Genomic DNA, 27,814 nt, shown 5'->3' with positions numbered 1-27,814 from the left:
TCATCCGTATTATAAGATCATTATCCCTTTTTACCCCACTTAATTTACACATTTTCTTTTCCAACCAAATATACATTCTTTCATACGTTAAGAAATGATGAAAAACGCGATTGAAACACGAGCAACACCTTAATTTTATGCTGCCGATATCAGCTAAAACCCTAAAACCAAAGAGAGTCTTGAAAAACCTCAAAGAAGTCGACAGCCATAGCTCCCAAAATGGCCCATATTCACATAAACTTAGGTTGAAATCCTAAACCATTTACCCTACCAAACCAAATCAAACCATGCCACAACCGATCCCCATCACCTCGCCACGACGGTGATGTGGCGGAGCGGGTGAGACACGTCGACGCCGCCGGCGTGCTCGACGAACTCCGCCGGCGAAAACGAACTCCCATGGCACACGCACATGATGCTCACCTCCCTCTTGTCGTACTTGTACAAGAACCCGATCACCGTCCTCCCGTTCGGCCCGTCTCCGGTGGCCGACACGCACGGCATCCGCCTCGACGCCTTCGCAGCTTCGCCGCCGCTCGACGCCGCCTCAGACGTCGACGTTGGCTGCGGATTCATTGTCGGAGCCAACTTTGTACGCTCGATTTCCGCTGCTTGCGACGGCGAATCATGGCCGTCGATTTGGTCCACGTGGCTGCCTGCGTCGCTACTGCTTCCACCTACGAATAAGCACAACCAATGTGTATCAGAAATGAATTGGAAAATGCATTACATAATTGCCACTAATATTATTAATTCAACACAACGTAACATAATATATTGAATTAAATATTCTACTTTTAAATACATAAATTTTAAATCATTTTGATTATTCATATAGTTGTGGATTGTCTCCAAATTCATATAGAGGTTGGAAAAATTTACAAGCCTTAAATGACTAATGTAATGAGCGACACAGTTGATAGTCATAATTTATCACTTCATCAATTTAACAACCATGAGAAAATTAAAATAACTAAAAATTCTACAATATCATTAATTTATCAAAAAAAATAAATAAATTCAAGTACAAAATCAAAATTATATGAAAATTCGGATATTTAAGCGTAATTACCACTAATATATATCATGAAATCATAACTGATGAAGCCCAAACACATAATCAAAATACAAGAAATTCTCACCTTTCTGAGACATGCTGAGAAAATCTGAAGCAGCGGAGGAACATTGCTCCAAGGATTTCACCCCATTACTATTTTCCGAATCATCACTCTTGGCTTGCACGAGTTGTACCTTGGGGTACAAGCAGCCGCTCCTCTCTCTCCCCTTCTCCTCACTGAACAAGGACAGCCCCAGCTCATCACCATTTCCATTTTTTCTGCTTTTCCCCTCCTCAATGAAGCAATCCTTCTCCCTAATTTCCCTATCTCGCACTCTCTCCTGAAACCTCTGCGCCTCGAGAAACACTTTGTCGTCGACAAATCCCACCGCATTCCCACCTCTCGATCGCTTCACCTTCTCCTCTCTCTTCCTCCGCGCTTCCTGCCTCCTCGACGCCTGAATCTCTCTCCTCCTCTGCAGATCCATCGCTTCGGCGCACCCCCCGGAGAAATCACATCGCGAAACGCCCAAATCGCTTCTCTCGCAATTAATCCCGCGGAATTCCTTACTTTTCTCCCCCAAATCCTCTGATTTTCCCGCGTACTTACCCCCTATCGACAGCTCCAAACTCAGCTCCTCGCAACCCCCCATTCTCCTCTCTCTCTCTCTCTCTCTAATTTCAAAATTTTCGGTTGGACTAGGTTTGAACAACGTTGAATGCAGACGCATGAGAGAGAAACGAGCGGAGAGAGAGAGGTTTATAAGCAGCGAGGAGAGAGAAAGCGGGGGAGCGCGGGGAGGCGCCACGTGGAGAGAGGGGAGGAGGGGTTAGTTGACACCTAATGGATTAAGAGTTAACCACGGAGTTTAATATTATTATTAATCCAATCCTCTCTCCAAATCCCAAATCAGTGGCCCCTAATATCCCGCTTAATTCCGCTTAATTCCATAATTAACTGAGAGCAGGAAAATTCTCTGCATGCATTCCCCAACCGCCACGTGAGCGGCACCTGACGCTGAACCTGGACATCCCGACACGTGGCGGTTCGTGGGAGGCTCGGGCCGGTGTCTGGCGCGAGGAATAGGGGGCCGGGGACACGTGGGGGTGTGTTTGGGCCTCTGAACTCGGGCCGTCGCGGGCTGGGCGCCACGTGGCACACGCAGACGGCCGTATTTCGGGCTGGTGGGCCCGCTTTGGTGTCAAAAAGAGAGATGCGTTTGTGGGCCCGTTTGTTATAGTGCTGTTTGACGGGCTTAATGAGAGCTCACTACGTGTCGGGATTTAATTGAAAAATAAATCGAATTTTGGTAGTTTTCAAAGTTTCGAATTTTAATCCCTTCTCAACTTTTCCCTCCACAATTCAGTCTATGAAGTTTTGTTTGATACTCCCTCCGTCCACCAATTAAAGCCCCATTTGAGGGTGGGCACGGAGACTAAGAAAGCTGAAAAAGGTGTTATGGGTGAAATATAAGGGTAGTTGACTAAAGTAATAAAGTAGTTGACTAAAGTGTTAAAGGTGTTGTGTGGTGGGTCCACTAGTGATAAATTGTAATAAATATAGAATATAAAAATAATAAAGTTGTTGTAAGGTGGGTCCATTAGTGGCAAATGGTAGTAAATATAGAAAAAGAACAAGAGTAAAAGAGTACAAAAAGCACAATAGGGCTTTAATTGGTGGACAAAAATTTAAGTGCAAGTAGGGCTTTAATTCGTGGACGGAGGGAGTAGCTTTTTTCAGATGGTTGCATGAAAAAAATAAAGAAGAATTTGCATTATACTTCCATAGCATGTAATGTATAAATAAATAACATATGCTTAGAGTTTGAAGACATATATTTGGATAAATCAATCCCTCGTAGATTTGACAGAGAAGAAAAAGTTACAACTAGCGAAATTTCAAATACCAATTCTATAAAGAATCAGACCAAGTGAGCTGACGCATGCGAATGCATGGGCATGTAGACAATAAGTCTACCATCCATTAGGCTGCATAAAATCAAAAGAGATGCAATATTGCAGTTTTCATCAATTTTTCCAACAAGAAAATATACATATATCTATATGCTCCCTCCGTCTACAAAAGAACTTCTTAGAAGGGAGTGACACGAGTTTTAAGAAAAATAATGTTGAGTGTATTACAAGTGAAGAAAAAGTTGTTGAGTGTATTGAAAATGATGAAAAAGTATTTTAATTAATATTGAAAGTTGTGAAAAAGTGAGAAGTAAGTGGTGGGGTATAGTCCAAAAATAGGTATGTAGTTCTTTTATAAACGTCCCAAAAATAAAAAAATAGGAAATTTTTTCGTGGACGGAGAGAGTAGTATATCAGAATTTGTCGAAAATTCGAAGGCAACTTTTACCCTTTAATGTAGTAATAACAAAAGTCAGCCAAGATGAATGTCTGAACGATTTCTGCTAGTAGCACCATAGGAAACCAAATGTAGCCAGCTCCCACTAGATACAAGTACCTTCCGCTCGATTTGTAGACCTAAAAATGTTGAGTTCCAACGAAACGGGTTAACCGAGATACTGATGTGATAAAAAAGAATTTATTTCTTTTATTATGATAAATTTACAACTTTCAGAAATTTTTTTTAGGGAAATAACAGAATATGGTATACATATAGTGATTTGCAAAGATTAAACTAAATTGATTTGATGCCTCACCTTAATGATCCAATGAGCACATCCCAAAAATCTTGCAATTCCTAATGCAAACACGTAATGGGCTGTGAATGGCTCGATTATCTGCAACGAAGAGCCTATACATCAATTTTTTGTAGTCACGAAATAGAGTAAATTTGATGCCTAATTAATTTATGTACCTTGGCATTTTGTATCATCTTGAGCTGTGGCAATACTGAAATAGACTCCAAGTAGACAGCAAATGCCCATAGCATCCGCACGGGACGCCCCTGGTACGTGCGAGGATGGACGAGCATTGCTAGGATCGCGCAAGGTACAATCTATAAAATACGAGACGAAACATCATTTACCATCTACGGCTTCACTAAGCGCTCGAGCATGTATATATTGTTAGAAGTAATTTATGTAATTACCATAAAATCTATGATGATAAAATGAGATTAATTAAACCAGAATCACTAACCTGAAGCCATAATGAATTCTGTATGAAGATTTGATCTTCCAGGAATACAGTATCTTCTTTAGCGTATTTCTTTTGATGGGAAAAGAATACAGAACGGTACAGTTTCCGGGGACCAGACCCCATATTTATAACTTCTCAAGTTATTCATATTTATTATTTGGTCCCTCAACAAATAATAAATATAACATTTAATATATACATAATATGATAGTATTTATTTACATTAATTATATACATATATATATATATATATATATATATTTGTCCACTAATTGGATTAATTAAGAATTTAATCCAACATATATAACTAGAGCTGTCAAAATGTAATCACTTATAATTAAAGTTGCCAATGGAGCAGCCCGGCCGGTCCAAAACATGAAACCGGCCCAAAAGCTCAAATTGCTAGGCCTGTCAAAATGTAATCACTTATAATTAAAGTTGCCAATGGAGCCGCCCGGCCATTCCAAAACCTGAAACCGGCCCAAAAACTCAAATTGGCCCAGAATCTAGTCATGCTAGGCCGGGCCACTCTTGACAGCTCTACTTGCATAGTTGCATTACTATAAACAATTGAACAAATTGAAGACCATATAAGTTAGTATTCCAAAAGTGCTCAAACACACATAAGGGCATCAAATTAAGCCACTTTGGAAGCTATCAAGATTCAAGAATAAAAAAAATGCAAACATTAACTTATTATTACCACATAGTACAAGGGCATGTTGTCTAGCTTGGAGATGTAGGTTGATTTCAACTCGAATCTCATCTTATATACGATCCATAAAGTCGAGACAAGAATTAGACAGTCGAGCACAGTGTGGATGTCGCGCTCCATGAAAAAACTGCAGCACAATCTTGATGCCAAGAATGTAGCTGTAAGCTCTTGTGCCTTCAAGGAGAGCCCTAAACACAGGATTAAGCATTATATATATTACAACTAATGCTGATAATAAATTACTCCCTCCGTCCCACTCCAATTAAGTACAACTTTTTTACTGAAAAAGGAAAATGAGCCTATTGAAGTGGAACGGAGGGAGTATAATACAAAAACATGCTCGAGAAGTATACAAAGTGATTAATTTCAAATTTTGTATCTTACCTTTATCATTTATAGCAAATCAGACCCTCCCATTTTTTTTTTTTTTTTTCTTTTTCTTCAGTGTATAGCATTCTCCATTCAGTGAAACAACAATGTTTTGCCACTTAGACATTCCACGTGCAAACGAAGATTGTCGTTCATTTGCACGTGGCATATATAAGTGTGAAAAACGTTATCGTCTCATCGAACGAAAGAATGTCATATCAAATTCCGGCGACCAATTTTTTTTGAAGTGCTTAGTTTGCCATAAATAAATGCTGCGATAGGTTGGTGTATATTTTTTTTGGCAAAATATATGTAAATTTTTGTTCATGCCCATTATTGTGGTACTACATTTTAATATTTTATGCAACATACAATATTTGAATTAATTTATATTGGCAGCACAAATCAAAGTGTAACGGAAAAATGAATTTTTCAGACAACATTTGACGGCGAAAACGACGTTAGATCGATCGAAAAGATGTCGTTTTCAACGATTCAAATCTTACCGGAGCACGTTTTGAGAGTGGTGAGCTTATAAATCAACACCAAAATCCCAAGGAAATGGATCGCCTCAGACGCGACGAAGAAATGGGTCAGTTTCAGCGTCGCCACCGCGCAGAGCGCCGCCGCCGCCGCGAGGAGGGCCTTGACTATCGTTGACCGCCGCCGCAGCCATGCAAGAATCTTGTAAAACGGCGCCGTAATCCTCGTCCACATCGGTCTCAAAAAAATTCGGGTGGTGGGGATTACTCAACGGGGGAGAAATTTGTGCGACGTTATTAACCCATTTATAATGTGAGATTTTTATGTTTTATTTTAGAAAAAGAAAGTTAATAAATGAAAACGATCATTCAAAAAAAATGCAGAAAGAAAACGTTGAGTTTATGTAATCTGCGTTTTTTTCTTTCTTTGTCGGAGTCTCGATGGGATAAAATCTTGGCTCGGTTTGGGGTATTTGATGTAATTAATTAGGTAATAAATACTATTATTAGTGTGATTCATTAGTGTATGCATAATGCAAGATTTTTAAGAAAATTTCCTTAACTCTAAATAATTAATAGGCAGCTACTATTTTATGTTCAGACTACTATGTCCATTAGTGTGATGCACGACGAACATCGAAAATAGAAAATAAATTTAAATAAATATAGATATTAAATAAAATCAAAATATAAACAAATACAAATCATGTTTTTAAAATAAAATAAAATAATATACATCAATTATTCAATAAAATTCTGAATTTGATAATATAAATTTTCAACTTTGTATAAAGTGTAATGATAATTATAGTTATTAGATAAATTTTAAAATTATTCGATAGTGAAAATTAACATTACTCATTATTTTTATAGAGTATCATGCATCATATAATAAACAGTTATAAATTTTAATAAAGAGAGAAAAAAATTAACTTATTCATTTTAAATTTATTTTTATATTATATTAAATTTAAGATGCATATTGAATATTTTTTTTATCAATCGAATTTGACGATGTTTAGAAAATAATTAAATATAAGTAAAAGAAAAAAAATAGTGAAAAAATTGGTGAGTTTGGTAATTCCTCAAATCTCCCAAAAACTAGGGTTGGGATATATATAAAGCTCCTCAATCAATGAAAATTGCTAATTTCCTAGGTAATACAAATTAAATGTGGTTTTAACGATAGAGATTTTGTATCTATCGAAAGCTTATGTGGTTCGAATATGCATAACTAGGGCAGTCAAAATGGGCCGAGAATGGCCCGGCCCGATGGGCCCGCCCGTAGTTTTGGCCGGGCTGGGCTAGGATTTCCAAGGCCCAAAAAAATCCGGGCCTCCCTGGCCCGGCCCATGCGGCCAGCCGGGTCACGCGGCCCGCGGGCCAAAAAGCCCGCCGGGCTTTCGGGCCCAAATCGACTCGTCAGTATAGAAGGTAAAAATTTCAAAAATTTATATCTCCTCCCAAATCCAATCGGCCAATCCCAATGGACCCAACCCAATCTAAGTCCATTTCTTCAATTGACGACAATGACGAGTCAAAGTTTAACTTATGATTTAAATTAGCAATCAACAATCAATATTAAATTATTTTTACTTGAAAGATTTATTTATTTTTGATTATTTTTTGTGGTTGTTATTTGATTCCAATTGATTTGATTACTGTATTAATTCATTTGTGAATAAATCGTTTTCAGTTTTTGTTGTTTTTGCAATTAGTTTTTTACTTCATATTGTTTACATTTAATTTTAGTCAATTACGTAATTTAGGTGTAGATTGTTTAAGGCCCTTTTTATTTCATCGAATTTGTCTTCAATTTTTTCCTTTAAATTTGATTTAATTTATTAATTTTTGGAACTATATATATATATATATATATATATATATATATATATATATTAATTTATCAATTTTTGGCCCGACCCGCCCGGCGGCCCGTAAAGGGCCAGGTTGGGCTTCATTGTTCAAGGCCCGCTAAAATTTTGGGCCGGCCCGACCCGACCCAAAAAATCGCCTAGGCCCACTGGGTTGGGCCGGGCCGACCCGGCCCGCAAGGTTTGACAGCCCTATGCATAACAAATAGAGTATTGTGAACATATGCATAACAAATAGAGTATTGTGAACAGTGAGGTCTCGGGTTCAAACCCCACTGCTCCCTCTCCTCAATTCCCCCCAAAAAAACAAAAAAAACAAATAGAGTATATTCATAATTAGATCGAATTTAATTAACAATGTACATTGCATTGCCTAATAAGATAACAAAAGAAGCCTTCGAATTTTTTATTTTTTTTTCTAAAAGCCAAGACAAACTCATATATTAAGGATAGTCCTCCGACAGCAAAACTCAAAGCCATCAAGAAAAATCAGCAATCCAATACACAGGCTGCTGATAAGGAGCAGAATTAAAATAATAGAAAAGAAGCAGAATTACAAATCCACTCATCAACCTTTTGATATTCATCAAATTAATTTAAAAGTTCAAATAACCTAACTATCAAAAAATATTCCGATAAAAAAGAATAATGCAAAATATATAAAACTAATTTAAAAGTTCAAATAACCTATCAACTACCGCCAGTCTCCTCCGCCGGCGCCGCCGCAAATTTGGTCTGAAGCGCCGCCACTTGACGCCTAATCTTCTCCAATTCCGCCGTGAGTTGGTCGAAGGCATCCAATCCCAAGCCCCGCACCGCCTCCTCCCACCGCCCGGTCTCCACCGCATTGCCGATCCTACTCTCCATCTCCGTCACCGCCTCCGCCTCCTCCCCACCGGCGCCGGTGGCCGAAGAGGAATCGGCGTCGTCGTAGCGGTCCAAGACGGAGTCGACTTCGGGATGACCGAAGGCGTAGCAGTTTTTGGAGGAGGAGAAGATGAGGAGCGCCGCCGTGGAGTCGGACAGCCGGCAGAATTCATCGGCTTTCTTTATCAGGCCATGCCGCCGTTTCGTGAAGGTCGTGTGTCGTTTTGCATCGTCGTCGATCAACTTGATTTCGATGCTTCTCCTCATAATGCCTCTTTCTCTCTCTCTCTCTCTCTAATTTGATGGCTCCCAAATATATAGGGGATGGGATAACCTACTTGGTAAGTAACTCTTTGTTTTCCCAAGTTTATTATGAATCTAATTAGTTTCCATGCATATTATGTCTCTTAATTTCTCAAAGTCGAAATAGAAATATGAACTAATTACCTAACCTTTAATCAAAAGAATTATTCTTCTTCTTTTTTATAAGTGGAAAGAGATTAACTTTATAAAGAAACTATTACATTTAAGGATTAATTGCGTATAAATTACTGAACTTTCAACAAATTTCTGTTTTGCATATGAACTTTAAAATCTTTATTAAAATTATTCAATTATTAAGTTTTTCTAATTTTGTGTAATTTGCCCATTTTTCATCGTGGTGGAATGACATAATTATACTTGCATGGCATGAATATGCTTGCGTAGTATAAATATGACCGTGTGGAAAAATAGAACTGGCGTTATAAAGTATAGTTGAATGAAAACGACGCCATTTGAAGCCCGAAGTTAGGCCGGAAAATGGACAAATATGCAAAATGAGAAGAAATTAATAGTTGAGTAATTTTAATAAAGATTTTAAAGTTCATGTGCAAAATGAAAATTTATCGAAAGTTCAGTAATTTATATGCAATTAACCCTACATTTAAAGTGTATTCTTTTATTCATTACACCACTTTACACACAACACTTGTTGTTACGATGTAACATTATATCAAGCCGAGCACAAATTAAGGTTACTTTTGGTACATAAAAGGCGCTAGCCGAGGCGCCACTAGGACTCTTAGCGGGGTGGCCTTCGGCAGCGTGATGCCGAGGCCCTCGGTCATGTCGACGGGCTCGTCCAACGGGGTTCTGAACTCAAAACCCTGGATCAGACGAGCCATCGTCACATGTGTAACCTGCGTGGCGAATGTGATCCCCGGGCACGATCTCCTGCCCGAGCCAAACGGAATGAACTCGTGATGATGCCCGGTGAAGTCCACGTCAGCATGTCTAGTCAGAAATCTCTCGGGCACAAACTCATCCGGTTCCTCCCAAACCCTAGGGTCGCGGTGGAGTTTCCACACGTTGACCAATATCCGCGTCCCTCTCGCCACGTGGTAGCCGGCCACACGACAGTCTTCCATGGCCTCGTGTGGCACGGCCAGCGGCCCGGGCGGGAATAGGCGGAGGGCCTCTTTAACTACGGCTTGGAGGTAGACTAAGTTCTTGATGTCGGATTCTTGCACCCATCGATCTTTGCCAACTTTGTCATCGATTTCTGCTTGGGTTTGTTGCATTGCTCGAGTGTTGTTTAGAAGTAGGGATAAGATCCATGTCATGTGAGTTGATGTTGTGTCCGAGCCTGCTAAGATGAGGTTCTGAAAAGGAAATTAAATTAAAAGTTATTTTTTTTACTTTTCGAAAATAGAAAGAAAATAAATTAAAGATTTTTGTAGCACCTTACAAGACTAGAAGGTACAAATAAGACTCAAAACATATTTTCATGAACTTTTGGGTAAGAGAAAGTTATGCGACAATAAAGATTGTTCAGCTATGCTACAAAACAGGGGAATTCTTGAAAATAAATGATACTCCTATTATATGTATAACATAGTATATGGTGCTTCTTTTTACCCATTTATCCAACAAGATTTCATACTCAACTTTTGGAGAAACATGTGCAATTTTGGACCAAAATTTACTTAACTAGGCTATTATATTCATTAATTCAGCTTTGGCATAGTGAAACTTAAAAAAAAAAAAAAAGGAAATAACGGTGTCTAAATAATTTTGACTTAATTTTAGTTTTGCAAATGAATTAATTAAAAATATTGTTTCTAAATAAATAAACTTTCAATTGTTATGATTTTTCACACAATTGTCAATTTCTGGCGAATAAATGCCATAGTGGCTAATTGAAGTGATAATTAATTAATTTCATCATGACTAGTTGAATTGAAGTAGACATTCAACTACGTTGTTCAGTATATTGCGGGGGCATTTACTTTACATAATTTGATAAGATGCATAATTGAGTATTTTTATTTTCAAAATTTAAAATTTTCCAATCTCATTATTTCAATAAGATATGAATAAAGCAAAACTAGTTGAAATGATATAAATAATCAAAAGTTTTGAAATGTCCAAAGTTTCAATCCGTCGGAACAAACAAATGATTAACTTTACTATTTTTATCTATCGAGATTAATCTCCAAAGTAAACGACTCATAGTAACCAGCAATTTAAGCAATACACACATTTCAACATCATCATTAATTTGGACACCATTATAATAATGTTAAAAATAAGAATAATTGATTTTTATTTATTTTTTGAAATCAATTTTGAATTCATGTTAAAATCGGAATTGGGTGAAAATTTACTAAACAAAAACAATAAACATGGAGAGAGAGAGAGAGAGAAGTACCAATAGAGTCGCCTTAATAATAGTTTCTCGCGTGTGCCCAAAACGCATGAATTTATCATCAATGGCGGAAAGCATCACATCAATGAAATCTCGCTCAATCCCTAACCCACCATCATCAATCCTTCTCCTCTCCACATGCTCTCCAATCCACCCTTCGCAAATCTCGCTCAATTCGTCTGCAATCCTCTTCATCGACTTGATATGCCCCTGCAAATCCAGCCATCTCAGCGGCGGAAACGGGATCGAATCGGAGACCACGAACTGCCCCGATATGTACATGAACTGTTTGATGATATGCCTCAACGACTTCGCCTCCTCCTCCGCCGCCGCGTCCCCGCCGCCCCTCTCCGCGCACCGCTTCCCGGCGAGCATCATCATGATCGTGTCGAGGGTGAGCCGCTCGAGCCACTCGCTGATCGCCACTTCCCTCTCCTGATCATCGCTCCCCCTCACTAGCTCGTGCAGCTCCCCGAGGCTCGCCGCGAGCTCGGCCTCGCGGACGGGCCTCAGGGAGTCGAGGCGCCGGGGCGTGAGCACCTCCGCGAGCACCAGCTTCCGCACCTCGCGCCAGTAGGGCCCGTGGGCGAAGCCGAAGCCGGCGTGGTTGTAGCCGAGGTAGATGCCCGCGGTGGAGCTCGGCCTCTTGGCCAAGACTCTGTCGTTGGTCGTGAAGCAGTCTTTGACTGCTTCACGACTGCTCACCACTACGGCTCGGTGCACGCCGAGGCGTAGGGCGAAAACGGGGCCGAGTTTGTCGGCCATAGCGCCTAGGATTCTTGAAATTGGGATTTTTTCGCCTAGGAGGTGGAGGTGGCCTATTATAGGCCACGCGCCAGATGGTTCTGGCGCGAAATTGCCCTTGTTGGTGTTGGTGTCGGTGTTGATGCTTCTTCTCCGGTGGTTGTATAGCGCGATTAGAGCTATAATTACAACACCGGAGAGAGGTAGGAGATGTGAGAGAAAGTCCATTTGAGAGAGAGGGAGAGGATTTCTCAATTTTGGATGTTTTTGATCATTTGAGAAGAAAGAATCAAAGAATAAGATAGTGATGTAGTTGACTTGGTGAAGATGTATATGAAAGTAATTATTGGTCTCATCTAGATGTTAAATTTTCATATTACATCTCGTATTTTGGTGTATATATAGAGAGAGAGAAAGAGACTATAATAGTAAAATTGTGAGAGTAAGTATGAATTGACTCGTCAAAGTAGATATTTTGTCTATAAAAAAAAGTAGATATTTTAGATACACGAGGTGTTAGGGTCGATTGAACGGAATGAGATTTAGTGTCCCATAAATTTATGCGTGTCATTGTGTTTCATGCTTATATTTATTAATTTTTTAAAAAAAAGTTATAAAAATAAAATTTATTATAATACTATGAATTATATTTAATTTTTATATCAAAAAATTAAATTTTTTAAAAAGTATATTCCATGAATTTGAATTTATCAACCTATTATTTACTAATAAAAGTGAAATTAAATGATAAAAAATAATTATATATCCTGGATTGATGGAATAAATTCTAGTTAATAATCACAAGATTAAATTAAAGCATACAAAGTTAAAATTAAAGAAAAAAATATAAAAAAATAAACAAAATTAAAAGTGAAACACAAAATAGGACATAAAAAAGTGTTAATATATAAGAGTACCCACTTTTATATAGTAAAAATAAATTTTACCCACTCAAATAAAAACATAAAAAAATATCCACTTTTTGTGTTAAAGGACTAAATTACCCTTCTATATAAATGGGCAAACCCTAGCCTCCTCTCATTCTCTCATTTTTTTTTTCTCTCTCTCTTCTCTCTCTCTCTCTCTCTCTCTCTCTCTCATCTTCCTCTCTTCAGCGCACCTCTATCTCTCTCCGCGATCGACGTCCACGACCTTCTCCCTCTCTTCAACCTCCTGAAGTTATCATTGAAGGACGACGCCTCATCCAGCTGCCGGGAAACGCACCTCTCGATCTCCTCGCGGCACCCGGCCTCCGCTATTTCTCTGGCGGCAGGATTCCGACCAGAGTCTCGATGAAGCACCTCTTCATCAAGCCCCGTCCTTCACCACGCCGCCGCCTCAGCGCTGCGCCGCCCCGGATCTGCATCGCCGCCTCGCTTCGGCTAGATTTTGGGGATTGAGAATGATTTAGGGATTCTAGATTTTGAGGATTGTTCTTATTCAATTACTTTAAGAAAGTATGCCATTTAGAAGAGAAATTTGAGGAAAAGTTGAATTCGATTTGAATTTAATCGGAAAAAATATAAGTAACGAAGAAATTGATGAAAATCGCGCAATTTTGTATAAATGTTCTTGAATTCACAACCAAGTTTATGGATTCACAACTGAATTATCGGCGTTGGTTGTGAATTTACAATTGAAATAATGTTGATTGTGAATTCAAGTTTATTGGTTGTGAATTTACAACTTGAAAAAATGTTGGTTGTGAATTCAAGTTTTATCGATTGTGAATTCACAACTTGAAATAGTGTGGGTTGTGAATTCACGCGAATTCACAACCAACACTTGAATTCGAGTTGAATTCACAACCAGTGAACAGTGGGTATTTATAAAATTTTATATGTAAGGGTAAAATGGTAAATGTGGGTATTTTTTTAAGTTTTTATATTAGTGGGTAAAATTTATTTTTACTATATAAAAGTGGCTATTTTCAAAATCCACTCCATAAAAAATTATAACAGTAAATCCCATTCCCAATTGAAGTATCCCAACTAAAAATTTCCACTTTATTAGTTTGTATGCTTTCAAAAAAAAATCGCTTTTAACACTTTTGGCTGTTGGAAAATTCGATTTTTGAAAGCTGTCTGAAAATTCGATTTTAATTCTTCAAAATTAATATTTTTGCGTCATTGTATGGTGATAAATTAAGATGATAACATTTCATGTTGCATGGCCAACAATTCTCCATATTGATTACTTTTAAATTAATAAAGAATGGGCTCAAGGCGTTGGACTAAATCTATTTTATGGAAATTTGTTGGAAAATAATTTAGCCCAATGGGCCGGATAAGAAAAGTGACCCAGTTACCTAAAAAAAAGTGCCCCAAAATATAATTTCAATTTAATAGACATTCATTTTGGAAATTGGAAGTATTACAAATATTGATTTTCCAATGTATTTTTTCTATATTTTGTAACGATTTTAAAAATGCGTTTGAGGCATTTCTCAAATATTTTTTTTTTCTAAAAAAAATCAGGGTTCTAATCGTTTTATAAGGACAGAAAAATTAATAATTTAAGATTAGTACTCCCTCTGTCCGACGAATCTTAACACGTTTTTCTTTTTGGGTCGTCCCACAAATCTTGACACGTTTTCATTTTGGGTAATAATTATTACCTTCTCTCTCCTACACTTTATCACTTTTATTAAACTCTCTCTCTCCTACTTTATCACTTTTATTACATTTTCTCTCATACTTATCACTTTTATATTTTATTAACTACACACTTAAAACACTAATCTACAATTCCTTAATTCGCGTGCTAAATCCAAACATGTTAAGATTCGTGGGACGGAGGGAGTATTATTAATTTTACTCGTAAAGATTTGCATTTTTAAGACGACATTACAATAAACTCGAACCTAAAAGCTTTGTCTTTGAATATTAAATAAATATTAACACACGCACATATCAAAAAATTAATATTTTATCAGTCTAAAAACAAATATTTTAGTGTGCTTATTTTTATTTTCTTGATTATAATTTTTTTTTAAAAAGTGATAATTGCCTTTCAAAATTATGAAGAAATTACAATGAACAGCTCGTATTAAAAATTTATGGTAATCAAGTTCAAGATCCCTAACCATATTTAAACAAAACACTAACCATAATCTCTTATCTATACAACAGCCCTTCGTTTCTCTCTCTCACACATCATGGATTTATTGATAGCGAGGTTTTAACAGTTCGATTTTTGGTATTTTTGTGGTCGGTTTTAATCCGGAGTGGCATAAAGCAAAGAAAAAAAAATTAAAAAAAAATTGAACCTTTAGAATTCGGAGGCAAAAACATTTGAATCCTTAATCTCCATATCTTTGGTGGATTCTGAATTATCGGAGCATTAGTGTTCCGAATCTTTTTTTTATTTTTTATTTTTTTAAAAAAAGGTGATATAATTTGGTTGTCGATGGGCGCTATAGATGCAGTGAATATTGGGGGCTGTGTTGAGCTAGGGTTTGAGGAAGAGCCTGAGATTTTGGCAATTGAAGAAGCTGTGAGAGTTTTGTTGCAGGTTTTGTGTGATGATTCCAATCGTGAAGGTGTGAGGAAAACTCCTTTGCGCGTGGCGAAGGCTCTCAGAGAAGGGACTCGAGGTGATTTCTTCAATCCCTAATTCAATCCTTTTTTTATCGAACTTTAATGTTTTTATTCATTGTTTTATTCTATAACTCGTGGGTTTTTTTTTTATGAAATGGAGGATTTGTGTGATTTGATTAATATGTGGTATGTTAGGGGTAATGAAATTTGATTTGTTGGTGGTGTTGAATCAAGAATAGAATGTTGTTTTTCAGTGTGAAATGTGTTTTTGGCCGATGTTAGCGCTTAGTAAACTGATCAGCATTGTGTATATTTAACCTTAAATTGGTGTAACATCAGCTTGAAGAAGGTTAGGAATGTAGAGAAGATAACAGGGACAGTTCATTGCACTTGTTTCCGTGTTAAAGGATTATACGAGGGAGTTCCTTAGACGAACTTATGGATACGAGGGAGAGTAACTGAATCCCTTGCAGTTGGGAAGAGCTTAGTTTTATTCGTGTTTTTGGATATTTGGCTGAATATGCTCATTTAACTCCCTTCGTTGTATGAGATCTGCTGCGTACTTGAGTCATTGTAGTCCATTGCTTGTATTTGTTTCCGTGTGTATCACACATGTATTGGTTGTTGTGGAGTTATGAAGTTTGACAGATTTTACGAGCATTGTGTTTGTATTGTAAGGAAAAGGGATTGTGGCTTTATGCTCGTCATAACTTCTTAATCCGTTGATGTACGTCCAGGTTATAAGGAAAAGGTGAAGGACATTGTCAATGGCGCGTTATTTCCTGAAGCTGGGTTGGAGAATAGGGTCGGTCATGCTGGTGGAACGGGTGGGCTTGTAATAGTTCGAGATCTTGATCTCTTCTCATATTGTGAGTCTTGCTTGCTTCCATTCCAGATCAAGTGTCATGTAGGCTATATTCCATCTGGTCATAGAGTTGTAGGCCTAAGCAAGCTGTCTCGAGTTGCTGAAGTTTTTGCCAAACGTCTTCAAGATCCGCAGCGATTAGCTAACGAGATTTGTGAGGCATTGCAACATGGTTTCGGGCCAACAGGGGTCGCTGTTGTCCTACAATGTTCCCACATCAATTTTCCCAATTCGGAGTCAGCCCTCTCCGATCCAAACCACAAGGGGTGGGTGAAAATGTTGGTTAAGTCGGGCACGGGAGTTTTTGATGATGATATGACGGATGTTTGGACTGATTTCCTCAGTCTTCTGAGATTCCGAGGGATAAGTGTTGAGGATGCTCATCCCGGTGGCTCAGACAAGAAATCATGGTGCCCGTCTCATGCTTTTTCGAAGACGGGGGCACTTGATTCAGCAATGCTTCGTTCAGTAGCTTCGATTCTTTGCTCACTGGGCGAGGACCCTTTGAGGAAAGAACTTCAAGAAACTCCTGCTCGCTTTGTCAAGTGGTTGATGAGCTTCAAAGATTCTCATTTCGACTTGAAACTGAATGGATACATCCAAAACAAGAGGCCGGATTTCAGCTACAACGACGAGCACCTCCTTTCTGAGCTGAATCTCTCATTCTGGTCACAATGTGAGCACCATTTGCTTCCCTTCCACGGCGTAGTGCACGTAGGTTATTACAACTCGAACGAGCTCAGCCCTGTCCGGAGATCTCTCCTGCAGTCGATAGTACATTTCTACGGCTTCAAGCTTCAGGTACAGGAGAGGCTAACCAGGCAGATAGCAGAGACAGTTTCTTCATTCTTGGGGGAAGATGTAATGGTAGTCGTCGAAGCTAGTCATACTTGTATGATTTCTCGAGGAATCGAGAAGTTTGGCAGCAGCACTGCTACCATTGCTGTTCTTGGCCGATTCTCCAGCGACGCCTCAGCAAGAGCCAAGTTTCTGGAGATCATCCCCGACTCCGGTGCAGATGAAGGTTGATCTATTACTCTGATTTGTCGGGATCGAATACCGGCGGTGAATGCTCCGGTCGAGTTAGTCTGTGCTGCGATGCCATTGAAGCTGCAATAAGAAGTGAGAATTTGTTTGGGGCATATATATTATCATGTATTTCATATTCATTTTATTATCTTATTTGACGTGGTTGGGGAAGAGGGAGCGGTGAGGATTAAACTCGAGAACCTCTCCATTTTAAATAGGAAAAGTCAACAGGTTGTATTAGTATTTCATTTCATTGAGGCTATAATTTGTATTTGTAGAAGTTTTTGGTGAGACCTTCTCACGAATTAAGATATGTAAGATGATATGTTTTACTCGAACAACAAAATTATTTATATTCCACTAGATACGATTCTCACATAAACTTTTGTATGAATATATTGAAGATTGTTGGATTCATATGAGAGAGAGAGAGAGAGGGAACTGTATGATCATTATGTACCTGTATATGATGAGAAAGTACATGATTCCTCTATGAACTTCAAAATAAAGATGATACATTACATTAATGAAATTCGACCTTAAAATCATATTCTATAAGAAGAGAAAGCATAGTTATTTACAGATTGAGGTCACGGTGAGACGACATTCGTATACGGCCAACATCCACATATGATGATCATGCATATTGGAGCAAAGGATTCTGTAAAATTTCAATGGTAACGGCTGCGCTGGAAGTGGGAGCACATGGCCATTAAGGGACGATCCAAGGTGCTCGACTGAAAAGGTTTCATGGCGAAACCTTCGGACTGTGGACCCCCGATTGGTGGGTGTGAAACTGAGCTGCAGTGGGAAGGAGAAAATAAGATGATGCTAACGAAGTCACGGATTAGTTGTCCCCTCAACATAAATTGGACATATATCTTCACTTTAGATCTAGTGAACGTCGTGCAAAACTTTCATATCCCGGTGAAATTAAATGTTTACCTGAAGGATAAGGATAGGGAGGACGCGACTGATGCAGGAATCAGATCGTGATCAGAGGGAAACAGCGACCAAAAAACTGCAAAATTGGGGATCATCAACCATGGTCGTTTCTCGATTGAAGGACAAACTTTGATTGAGGGCACAGGAAGATAGGGAAGTACCTGATTGCTGTGAATGATCTTGGAAACCAGAGCAGATCATTATATCCTGCATTGATAACGTCGGGTTTTTATAGATTGAAAAGTGATTTCTTCCCCCCTACATCTTATCTTTGCAAGAGTGACATACAACAAAAGTAACATACCTCTTCAATACCTTGACTTTTCTTGACTTTCTCTACAAGAAATAAAGCCAATTATCAAATAACAGATGCCCAACATTACCAAAAAATGAAATATTTACAAATGGATATTGTAGCACATGTTTTTTTTTTAAAATATTTGGATCCTAATCCTGCTCTGGCCCAGTATGCAATAAATGGAAAGAAAGAAAAGTGCATTAATATCAGAATTAACAATCTAATCTAATCTACTACATAATAAAAGTAAGTTCTTACCTAAGTTTGAAGCACTGGGGTTCACTGCCAATGTCAAGCCAAGAAAACAATCATCTGCTGCAGCGCCGAAGTTCCAGAGGTTCAGTTCAAGGTTTGGTTCGGGTCCTACACATACGGTGATAGTAAGAATTGAACAAAGATTTTTCAAGACATAGGAAGCATGGTAGATACCAACTATACTTACCCAGATTCAGTTTAAGGGCATCTACAGGTGCACGGGGGATTCGCATGGAAACCTAATCATTGGCAGACATTAAGCATAACTACGAGGAAACAACCGTAATGTAATGATTCATCTTACATGGAAAAAAGGGTGCTCCAAGCATTGAACTGCGGTTGGCCTACTTAACGGATCCCATGAACAAAGTTGCTAAAAATGAGGAAATTTATCAGCATGCGCTTGGCCACATCAAATGATGACGAAGTACATGTGGAAAGTTATACTGAGTAAAGCTACCTTGATCAAGTCTATGGCTTCCAAGCTTGCATTTGGAATAATATCAGAGAGATCGGTAGGCATAACCTATCAACGACATCGAAATCCAAATAAGTAAGAGATCAACATGCGTCTAAGAAAGAAGAGAAGTACAAAAGATCAGCAGGATAACAACTACAAGGACAACAGCAGGCATCTTTAGTGGAGAAGCTCACTTCTGAATAAGTGATATCCACTAATCGAGAAATGTTTGTAGCCTGAGGAAAGGTTCTCCAATCTGGCGCCCCAAGCACACAGCAAATCTTGTACAGTTGGTCAATTTCACTGATCACAAACGGAACGTGTTAACAGGCGATGATGGACACAGCTCTGCTATTTTTTAGCTTCATTTTGTTGATTTCAGAGAAATGGTAATCCAAATACTTCCAAGGATAATAACCATAAAAAAAAATAAAAGATAGTTCCTAATAAGTTCTGTTTCAGCCAGTTGAATTAAGCCAAGAGAAGGAAAAGCATATATTGTAACTGAAACATATAAGATTAGGAATAAATTATCTTGTCACCTTTCCCCTGGAAAAATAGGGTGCAAAGTGAAAAGCTCGGCAAGTATTGCACCAACAGCCCACATATCTGTGAGGATTAAGTGGAATCCATTCGTTATCTATCCAAACTAGAACAAGCCAAATAACAAAACCAAATATGTTCATAGACAAATATCTGAACCACAATCCCTCATAATTCTGAAAATAAAAAATGCATCCAGTTGCACATAGGTTGCATGGACGCTCATTGCAAACCAAGATCATAGCCAACTAATATTTTTTTCTGAAAAAAAAAGAAAGAAAGGGAAAGACGGGCTACATTTTGGGTCATGACTAAAGTTTTGCTGAAAAAAGAGTTTTGCATACCAATTGCAGGAGTATAGGTTGAAGATTGCAGCAATACCTCCGGAGCTCGATACCTTTTGCAAAAGAGGATATAAAGCACCCATTAGACAACTCTTCATCACAAACAAGTCAGAAAAGGGTCTATTTTTGTTGGTGAATATTATTATTCACCAGCGAGTGGAAACGTAATCAGTAAAAGGAGGCGTTGACGACAGTTCTCTAGCCAATCCAAAGTCAGCAATCTTTATTATGTTATTTGTCACCAACAAGTTCTCTGCAGTTTGAAAGAATCAGCAAAAAACTTAGAGTTGTTGTCAATCCAACAAGGATATATCTTCAGAAGAGCACCATTATGTAATTTGTACCAGGTTTCAAATCCCGATGAAGATATCCATGTCCATGCACATGAGCAAGCCCTTTTAGCAATTGAGACATCAAGCCTCGGATCTCATCCTCCTGGACAGGTTCACGCTGATCTTTCATTATTTCGTATAAGTTGTGTTCCTGGAATACAAAAAGACCTATCATGTGAGAGAGTCTACATGATCTGAGTTGCACAATATGTTCTAAAGATAATGAAAAATGAGAATATAACAGTTAGCAAAACCTTAAAAGCAACGAAATGATACCATATACTCAAATATGAAGAAAAGCTCATTGTTTTCTTGGACAATCTCCAACAACTTGATAATATTAGGATGGTTTAATTTCCGCAGAGACTGCACATAAGGATATATACAGAAAAGTTAGTATTCCCGATAACAGTAATTGGTTCTTGGATTTCACAAGCAACAAAGACATCAACTAATTGACTCACAAACCTTAACTTCCCGTAGATTTACACATTCTTCCCAGTAATTGAACTTTCTCTTCATTTTCTTGACTGCGACCTGGAACAAAATCTAGATTATAAACAAGTGCATCTAGAAATCAAGAGTTCCACATTTGCTGGAAGTACCCACACATAGAAAGGAACATAATTTAGGAAATCCCTTACAATCTCAGATGTTTCCATATATATTGCTTTATATACAATTCCAGAAGTTCCATCACCAAGCTCTGCCAAAATTTTATATCTGGAACATAATGCAGAGGGAAACCATGCAATGAGGCCAGCAGCATGACAGATGAAATATCGCATGCATATATCTATTTACCTAAAGAGGAGTACCTTTCCATTTTGATTTACAAAATTGGAGGAGAAAATTTAGTTCAATGGACGTCCACCCTCTTAAAAGAGGTTTCAACACTGTCCAGACCGTGCTCTTCAATTAAGTCTGTGCACTCATTTTTGCTTATGTTCACCAAGTAATACAGTATGTAGTGAAGTACTGGCTTTTTGTCGTAAGAATCATTGAATATTAACCAAAATATTGTCAGCATGCTTATGTGCAGCCTTTAGTAGCTGCAAGCAGTGGTTATCATCCAACAGTAGCCACTTTGACCAAGCACGCACTCACTTCAAAGACTTCAGCTGAGGAAGCCCGAGAATATGTGCAACCATCAGCATATTCTGTCAAATTCCATCCATCTGCCAAACAAATTGACAGAAACAGCAACCAAATAAGTTGAACCACCGTTACAAGTTGAGATCAACTTTAAAAAAAATGCAGCTCACATTCAGAAAAAGTACAAAAACTGCATAACAATAACAGACCAACTTGTCGAATAAACACACTGATTAGTCCTAGTCCTCAGAAATTTCATCTTTACTGAATATCAGATAAAAACAAGTATCTCAAGCAAATCATCAGCTATCCATAAGAACAAACTTAGACAAATTTAGAAATCACCTATCATCAAAATACAGCAACTAAATATGAAACAAATTACTTCTATTCTAATAGAGAATGCACTATAGCAGTATTACTGTTGAGAAATCACAAAAAAAGCTAAATCAAGTTGTCAAGAAATACCCTTTCAAAAAAATAAAATTGTCAAGAAATAAATGCACCTGCATAAATTTTACATGATTACAACAGCCAATCTAACACGCATAAACGACTCAATTCAAATAATGGATTCACACAATCTGATGATGCATTCACCAGCTCAATTTCAAAGCACTATCATCATATTAGAAAATGAAATTTCCCTAAAACTACACACTCAACCAATCAGTAAGTAGCATAATTCAAGCTTAGGTTCAAACTTTGATCAACTCTCCCATAAAAGGGGGGAAAGAACCACAACGAAAAAAAAAATGCATATTTTCAATAATTTAAGCACTGCAACTTCAGTTTTGCTGAAAATTCAGAAATCGAAACACAGATACCAGTATAAAAGGCTCTTCAGCATATCAATAAAGCTCCACAAAATTCAAAATTCTACCTTGATGAGCTGACCTCATATAGAACAGCAACATGCCATAAGTAGAAACGAAGAAATATCTATAGAATAAAATCCGGTGCGTATTGAAAGAGAGAATGCAATACGACAGGAATCGTTGATAACAAGAGAGAGAGAGTATGGAAATCGTAACAGCAAAATCCGTAGAAGAAGCGTTGGAGAAGAAACCGAAGGCGAATAATATATTTAGAAATGAAATTAAAAAATTGAAAATATTTAAAATATACTCCCTCAGTCCACTAATTCAAGGCATTCTTTCATTTTTGAGACGTCCACCAACTGAAGGCCTATCCATTTTTAGTAAGTTTTTATTTATATTTAATTGGTGGATCCCAAAACAATACACTTTTTCTCCACTCAACTAATAAACAATACATAAATTGTGGATCCCTTTCTCCACTCAACTAATAAAAATACATTTTTTCTTAAAATCCGTGTTTTGCTCCTTAGGTCATGAATTAGGTCATGAATTAGTGGACGAATGGAGTAACAAAAAAAAAACATTTATCAACTTATAAAAAACGTGAGTTAATCTGTAGGGAAATAGGGGAATTGGAATTTTGCTGATTGGTCCTAGCTCGCTCTACAAATTTTGCTGATTGGTCCTAGCTCGCTCTACCTAGATAATGACGATATTGCCCTTGCTTTTATTATACCCTTTAATTAATTATTATGCTATGAGAGCACGAAGTCAAAAATATCATAAATACGCTTCTCACCAATCACATTTTTTTAGATAATTCATTACATTAATTTTAGAATTTTTTTTATTCAATAAAATTGGTATTAACTTAAGCACAATAATTAAGTGTTGATTAAGAATGTAAAAATGTGTTCAAACACAACTATAATTCTATAAACGACAACTGATTAGAATATGTGCTTGCTAAATTCAAACTCAAGATCAATGCATTTTGCTAAGGCATTGATTTGGCTAAAACACTTCCTTTTGGGAAGGTGTATATTTTCAGTTATAGATTGAACTTGCAATATGCTTCATCCGTCTCAAAAAAACATCGTCTCAAAAAAATATGAACGTTTGTAAGTGACACAAATTTTAAGAAATAATACTCCCTCCGTCCCACCCAAGATGCAACATTTTCCTTTTTGGGCCGTCCCAATCAAGATGCTACATTCTTTATTTGGCAAAAACTAACACTAATTAAATATTTTCTTATTACATTCTCTCTCCTACTTTATCACTTTTTTATTTTCTCTTTCTTACTTTATCACTAATTAAATATTTTCTTATTACATTCTCTCTCCTACTTTATCACTTTATTACTTCTTCTCTCCTACTTTATCACTCCTTAATATATGACTCCTTAAATCTTGTGCCCAAAAGCAATGTTGCGTCTTGAGTGGGACGGAGGGAGTATTAGATAAAAGTATATTGTGAGTGAAAAAGGGTGCCCCACTTAATGAAAAATAGAGATAAAAGGTAAATGGATTGTGGTGAGATAGCGTGCAAAAATAAAAATGTTCGTATTTTTGTGACACGATCCAAAATGACAAAAAAAAAAAAAATCATATTTTTATAAGTCAAATGACTAAAATATAGCTTCAATATTAACTAATCTTGAACCATTTCCTACTCTGCATTAGTTGAAATCAAACTACTAAAGAATTGGTCTCTCCTTGGACCCCATTTGTTCAATCAAGTCCAAAATCTCATGAAAATGACAAGACTCTTCCTCTCCCTTCACCAAAAAACCAATATATGGTAAGATCACTGCTTGATCCTCAACACCAGCATTCCTCACAACCTCAGATATCAGAGATTCAGCTTCTTGAATCCTCCCCTCCTTCCGAAGCCCGACGATCACGGAGCTTACTGCTCCGAGAGACGGGTCGTGACCGTAGGCAACGAGCCTCCTGATCCACGCAAGAGCACGGACGTGCTCATCGCGCCTGCACAACTGCGTGATCATGCTAGCACAGGCATCGCTGTCGAGAGCGAGGCCCGAGCTCACCATTTGCTGTATAAGCACACCGGCTTCTGATATCCTCCCGGCTCCGGTCAGGCCCGTGATCAGAAAGCCGGATGCATCAGAAGGGTCGCCACCGCAGTCTGTGATTCTGCGTAGAAGCAGCCACGCGTGGCTGATCCCGATTTCCATAAACAGCAAGTGAGAGGGTTTATGTTCATCACCACCAAACTCCCCTGCTCCATCACAATCTGCAGCTTCAAGCGCGAGAATCCCAGCAAGCAACGCGGTGTAGGTCTGGTTGCTTGGTCGACAGCCCTCCTCGAACATTGTCCGAACGAGCTCAAAAGCACGGTCCAAACGCCTAGCTGCAACGTATGACTTGACAAGCAAACCATATGTAACTGCATTTGGCGATACTCCAGCCCTAGACATTTCAACCACAAGATTCTCCGCGCCCTCAAACTCCCCACGCTGGCAAAGGCCGTTGATGGCTGTCGTGTACGTGTAGACGTTTGGGGGGCAGCCGGCCTCCTTCATACGTTCCAACATCACCAAGCAAGCGGCCGTGTCACCTGCTCGACAGAGCCCATCAACCAACAATGTGTAAGTGACGACGGATGGAACTGAACCGTGCTTCAACATCTTCCCCAACATAGCATCTCCTTCAACTAGCTTACCTTCTCTGTCAAGAACATCAAGAAATACATTGAAAGCATGTGGGCTAGCTAAACACCGATCCCCAACCATTCGTTCCAAGAGCATGATCGCGTATCTACTGCTCCCCGTCTTGCAGTAGCCGTGGATAAGAGCAGTTAAGGTCACTTCATCAACAGGAACGTCTTTCTTTACAATGAGCCCCAAGAAAACACACGCTTGCTCGGGTCTCCCCATCTTGCAGAGGCTGTCGATGAATGCAGTGTAAGAGAACTGATCAGGTTCAACCCCAATCGAGCTCATAGAATGCAGAATCTCGAGAGCCATACCTAGCTGACCTAACCTACAGAACCCGGAAATCAGAATATTGAAGGTTACTTTAGATGGAAAGAGGCCATTGTTTATAGCCTTTCTCAACAGCTCCACTGCTTTGTGAGACCTACCAATGTTGCACAACCCTTCCATCAGCTCGTTATACGTCCGTATATTAGGCTTGCACCGCCTCCTCTCCATGAGCCCGAGCAACTCGAAAGCAAGAACCACGCGCCCTTCTTTACAATAGGAATTTATCAGTGCATTGTAAGTCACAACGCTAGGGCTCAATCCATCTCCCAGCATCTTCCTAAACATCCCATTCGCCTCCTGAACCCTCCCCTCTCTACACAACGTATCAACGAGCACAGTATACGTGTAAACATTAGGCTTGCACCCTTCCCTCATCATCTCATCGAGCAAACCAAATGCTCGATCCATCAACCCTCTATCACACGTTAGCTTTGATCAACACGGTGTAGGTGCGTGTGCTTGCTCTATACCCCTTCTCACCCATCTCCTCTTTCAATCTACACGCCTCGTCTAACCTCCCCTCTTCACACAGACCGTGGACAAGGATCGTATACGTCACACTGTTAACGCCACAACCCCCCTCTCCCGACATTACAGCAAACACCTTGAAGGCTTCATCAACTTCACGAGCTCTGCAATTGCCCAAGACTAGAGACGTGCAGAGGCGAACATCCAACGCGAATCCGAGCTTCACAACCGTGGAAACAAACATTTCAGCAGCAAGCACAAACCCATTCTTACACAGAGCATTCACAAGCGCCATATAATCAATTTCGCCCGCAACAAAACCATCTTCCAACATTCTATTGAACACCGAAAACGCGATCAAACCTAAGTCTAATTTAGCCAAACGCATCAAGAGCACACTATAACAAGGATAATTAATCCGAAACCCTAGATTTTCCCGCATTTCCTCAATAGCGTGAATTAGCTTTAACAGATCATCTTGAGAAGTGCAGCACTCTTTAATCAAAAAAATCAGCACCTTATGCGAAACCCCCCACAAATTATCCGACGCCATCGTTTTCAGAAGTTGAATTCTGCTGTCTAAATCGTAGCAATACGTCGATTTTTGGCATACCCATTTGAGGAAAGTGAGGCAGAGTGGGATATCTCCGCTGTGGGCGGCTATGACTCTGGAAACCGAGTGCGGGCTCAAGTGAGAAGCTAGGGTTTCTAAGCGAGCGCTCTTCTCCCAATTGGGCTTCTTGATCAGGGCTGAGACGTCGGAAACGGCGTCGTTAGATGAAAATGGGCGAGCCGCTGCAGCTGCGCAAAGCGGCGCGAGCGACTGAAGGGCGCGGAAATGGGGTTTATGCGAGAGGGGTTGAGCTCTGAAAGCGCGAAGCAACATGCATGAGCAGTGAAGTGTGTGTAGTGTGTTTTCTTGCGAGGAGCAGTGTGTGCTGTGTGTGGGTGGCGAAGAAGAAGAAGAGAAAAGAGAAAATAGGCGTCGAATGAAATTTCCTCTACCGTAAATTTATGTGACATTAAAAAAATATTTTTACATCCTCTCAAATAAAAAAAAAATTAAAAAATACATGGAGTATTGAGTCATTTGTTTCAAATTTATTTTGCTTATCCAAAAGAATCATCTAAAGAGTATGTATTTGCATAATTTTCAATAAGTTACCACTAATTTAATCTAATCCCAACCTCCCCACGTACACTGGATAGTAGGGTAGAGTTAACATAGAAACCCCTCTTAAGATGAAAACTAGGAACTAATTTAAAGCCATTGATTTAAATAAAATAGATGACTGAGATTAAACTACAGATGCACAATTTCGATTGCATAGACGCACAATTTCGATTTGTTTGAGTATTTTGCATTGTTAGTTTCAATTGCATAAATTGCATATTTTTTAAGTGCACAGTAAAATATAATATAATAGATGTACAGTTTCTTTTGTTGACTAAATCCTAACTATTAGATCTAATATTTAAAAGGTCAAGATTAGGTTCCTAGTTCTCATTTTAACAGAGGTTTTTATTAAAACCTCTTCCCTTCATAGTATATTTTATTTTTGAGTTACCGACCTACACTGCATTTACTCCCCCAATTTTCGACCGGTTTAGCTGTTATAATTACCTATCTCTATACATAAAACAAGAGTAAAATTTTGAAGTAGCCAAAATGAAGCATAAAACACAATTTATGGCCACACATTGAAAAAACACAAATTTTGGCCATTTTTATTGATTTGGACGTTTTTACCCTTAATGAGGCGGACCGGGTAGAATCAGGCACGCGGGTCGCGTGCCAGGTCGGGTTAGGCACTTATGGCACTATTAGTGCCATAAGTGCCAAGATTTTACTTTGATTTTATTTTGGATTTTCGTTGGCACTTATGTTACTATTAGTGCCAT

At 38.6% G+C, this 27,814-nt stretch overlaps 7 protein-coding genes across 9 annotated transcripts; 1 reads left to right on the top strand and 6 right to left on the bottom strand.

Annotated features, from left to right (window-relative positions):
- Window positions 1-129: 129 nt before the first annotated feature.
- LOC130999507 (ninja-family protein Os03g0419100-like) lies at window positions 130-1,801 on the bottom strand. Its single transcript, XM_057925046.1, has 2 exons — window positions 1,143-1,801; window positions 130-677 (listed from the first exon to the last, which is right to left on the bottom strand). Exons 1-2 carry the CDS (start codon window positions 1,786-1,788, stop codon window positions 307-309), a joined length of 1,017 nt encoding a protein of 338 aa, XP_057781029.1. The 5' UTR covers window positions 1,789-1,801; the 3' UTR covers window positions 130-306.
- A 1,178-nt stretch (window positions 1,802-2,979) lies between these two features.
- LOC130998823 (uncharacterized) lies at window positions 2,980-5,969 on the bottom strand. Its single transcript, XM_057924227.1, has 6 exons — window positions 5,759-5,969; window positions 4,872-5,071; window positions 3,885-4,025; window positions 3,727-3,807; window positions 3,420-3,547; window positions 2,980-3,046 (listed from the first exon to the last, which is right to left on the bottom strand). Exons 1-6 carry the CDS (start codon window positions 5,967-5,969, stop codon window positions 2,980-2,982), a joined length of 828 nt encoding a protein of 275 aa, XP_057780210.1.
- A 2,329-nt stretch (window positions 5,970-8,298) lies between these two features.
- On the bottom strand, window positions 8,299-8,742 carry LOC130998821 (agamous-like MADS-box protein AGL61). Its single transcript, XM_057924226.1, has one exon. It carries the CDS (start codon window positions 8,740-8,742, stop codon window positions 8,299-8,301), a length of 444 nt encoding a protein of 147 aa, XP_057780209.1.
- Window positions 8,743-9,395: 653 nt separating this feature from the next.
- On the bottom strand, window positions 9,396-12,293 carry LOC130999504 (nicotine N-demethylase CYP82E3-like). Its single transcript, XM_057925043.1, has 2 exons — window positions 11,168-12,293; window positions 9,396-10,118 (listed from the first exon to the last, which is right to left on the bottom strand). Exons 1-2 carry the CDS (start codon window positions 12,134-12,136, stop codon window positions 9,492-9,494), a joined length of 1,596 nt encoding a protein of 531 aa, XP_057781026.1. The 5' UTR covers window positions 12,137-12,293; the 3' UTR covers window positions 9,396-9,491.
- Window positions 12,294-14,928: 2,635 nt separating this feature from the next.
- On the top strand, window positions 14,929-17,723 carry LOC130999502 (GTP cyclohydrolase 1-like). The gene is made up of 2 exons (XM_057925039.1): window positions 14,929-15,503; window positions 16,185-17,723. The coding sequence occupies exons 1-2, from the start codon at window positions 15,317-15,319 to the stop codon at window positions 17,339-17,341; spliced, it is 1,344 nt and encodes a 447-aa protein (XP_057781022.1). The 5' UTR covers window positions 14,929-15,316; the 3' UTR covers window positions 17,342-17,723.
- Window positions 17,724-17,808: 85 nt separating this feature from the next.
- LOC130999503 (serine/threonine-protein kinase MHK) lies at window positions 17,809-22,740 on the bottom strand. Of its 3 annotated transcripts, none has more exons than XM_057925040.1 (18): window positions 22,497-22,740; window positions 21,337-21,696; window positions 21,163-21,241; window positions 20,987-21,055; window positions 20,795-20,884; window positions 20,531-20,669; window positions 20,337-20,439; window positions 20,187-20,239; window positions 19,842-19,908; window positions 19,494-19,602; window positions 19,300-19,365; window positions 19,144-19,212; window positions 19,027-19,078; window positions 18,843-18,947; window positions 18,591-18,622; window positions 18,448-18,493; window positions 18,287-18,362; window positions 17,809-18,142 (listed from the first exon to the last, which is right to left on the bottom strand). In XM_057925040.1, exons 2-18 carry the CDS (start codon window positions 21,342-21,344, stop codon window positions 18,013-18,015), a joined length of 1,293 nt encoding a protein of 430 aa, XP_057781023.1. In that variant the 5' UTR covers window positions 21,345-21,696; window positions 22,497-22,740; the 3' UTR covers window positions 17,809-18,012. The 3 variants fall into 3 exon arrangements, with proteins under 3 accessions (XP_057781023.1, XP_057781024.1, XP_057781025.1); XM_057925041.1 differs by having other exon boundaries at window positions 22,441-22,712; XM_057925042.1 differs by lacking the exons at window positions 21,337-21,696; window positions 22,497-22,740 and having other exon boundaries at window positions 20,773-20,884; window positions 21,163-21,236.
- A 1,287-nt stretch (window positions 22,741-24,027) lies between these two features.
- On the bottom strand, window positions 24,028-26,798 carry LOC130998820 (pentatricopeptide repeat-containing protein At3g07290, mitochondrial-like). Its single transcript, XM_057924225.1, has 2 exons — window positions 25,950-26,798; window positions 24,028-25,873 (listed from the first exon to the last, which is right to left on the bottom strand). The coding sequence occupies exons 1-2, from the start codon at window positions 26,796-26,798 to the stop codon at window positions 24,134-24,136; spliced, it is 2,589 nt and encodes an 862-aa protein (XP_057780208.1). The 3' UTR covers window positions 24,028-24,133.
- Between the last annotated feature and the right edge of the window lie 1,016 nt (window positions 26,799-27,814).

The sequence above is a fragment of the Salvia miltiorrhiza genome, chromosome 8 (genome assembly GCF_028751815.1).
Source record: "Salvia miltiorrhiza cultivar Shanhuang (shh) chromosome 8, IMPLAD_Smil_shh, whole genome shotgun sequence".
Lineage (NCBI taxonomy): Eukaryota > Viridiplantae > Streptophyta > Magnoliopsida > Lamiales > Lamiaceae > Salvia > Salvia miltiorrhiza.
This window is presented reverse-complemented; position numbering and strand designations above follow the sequence as displayed.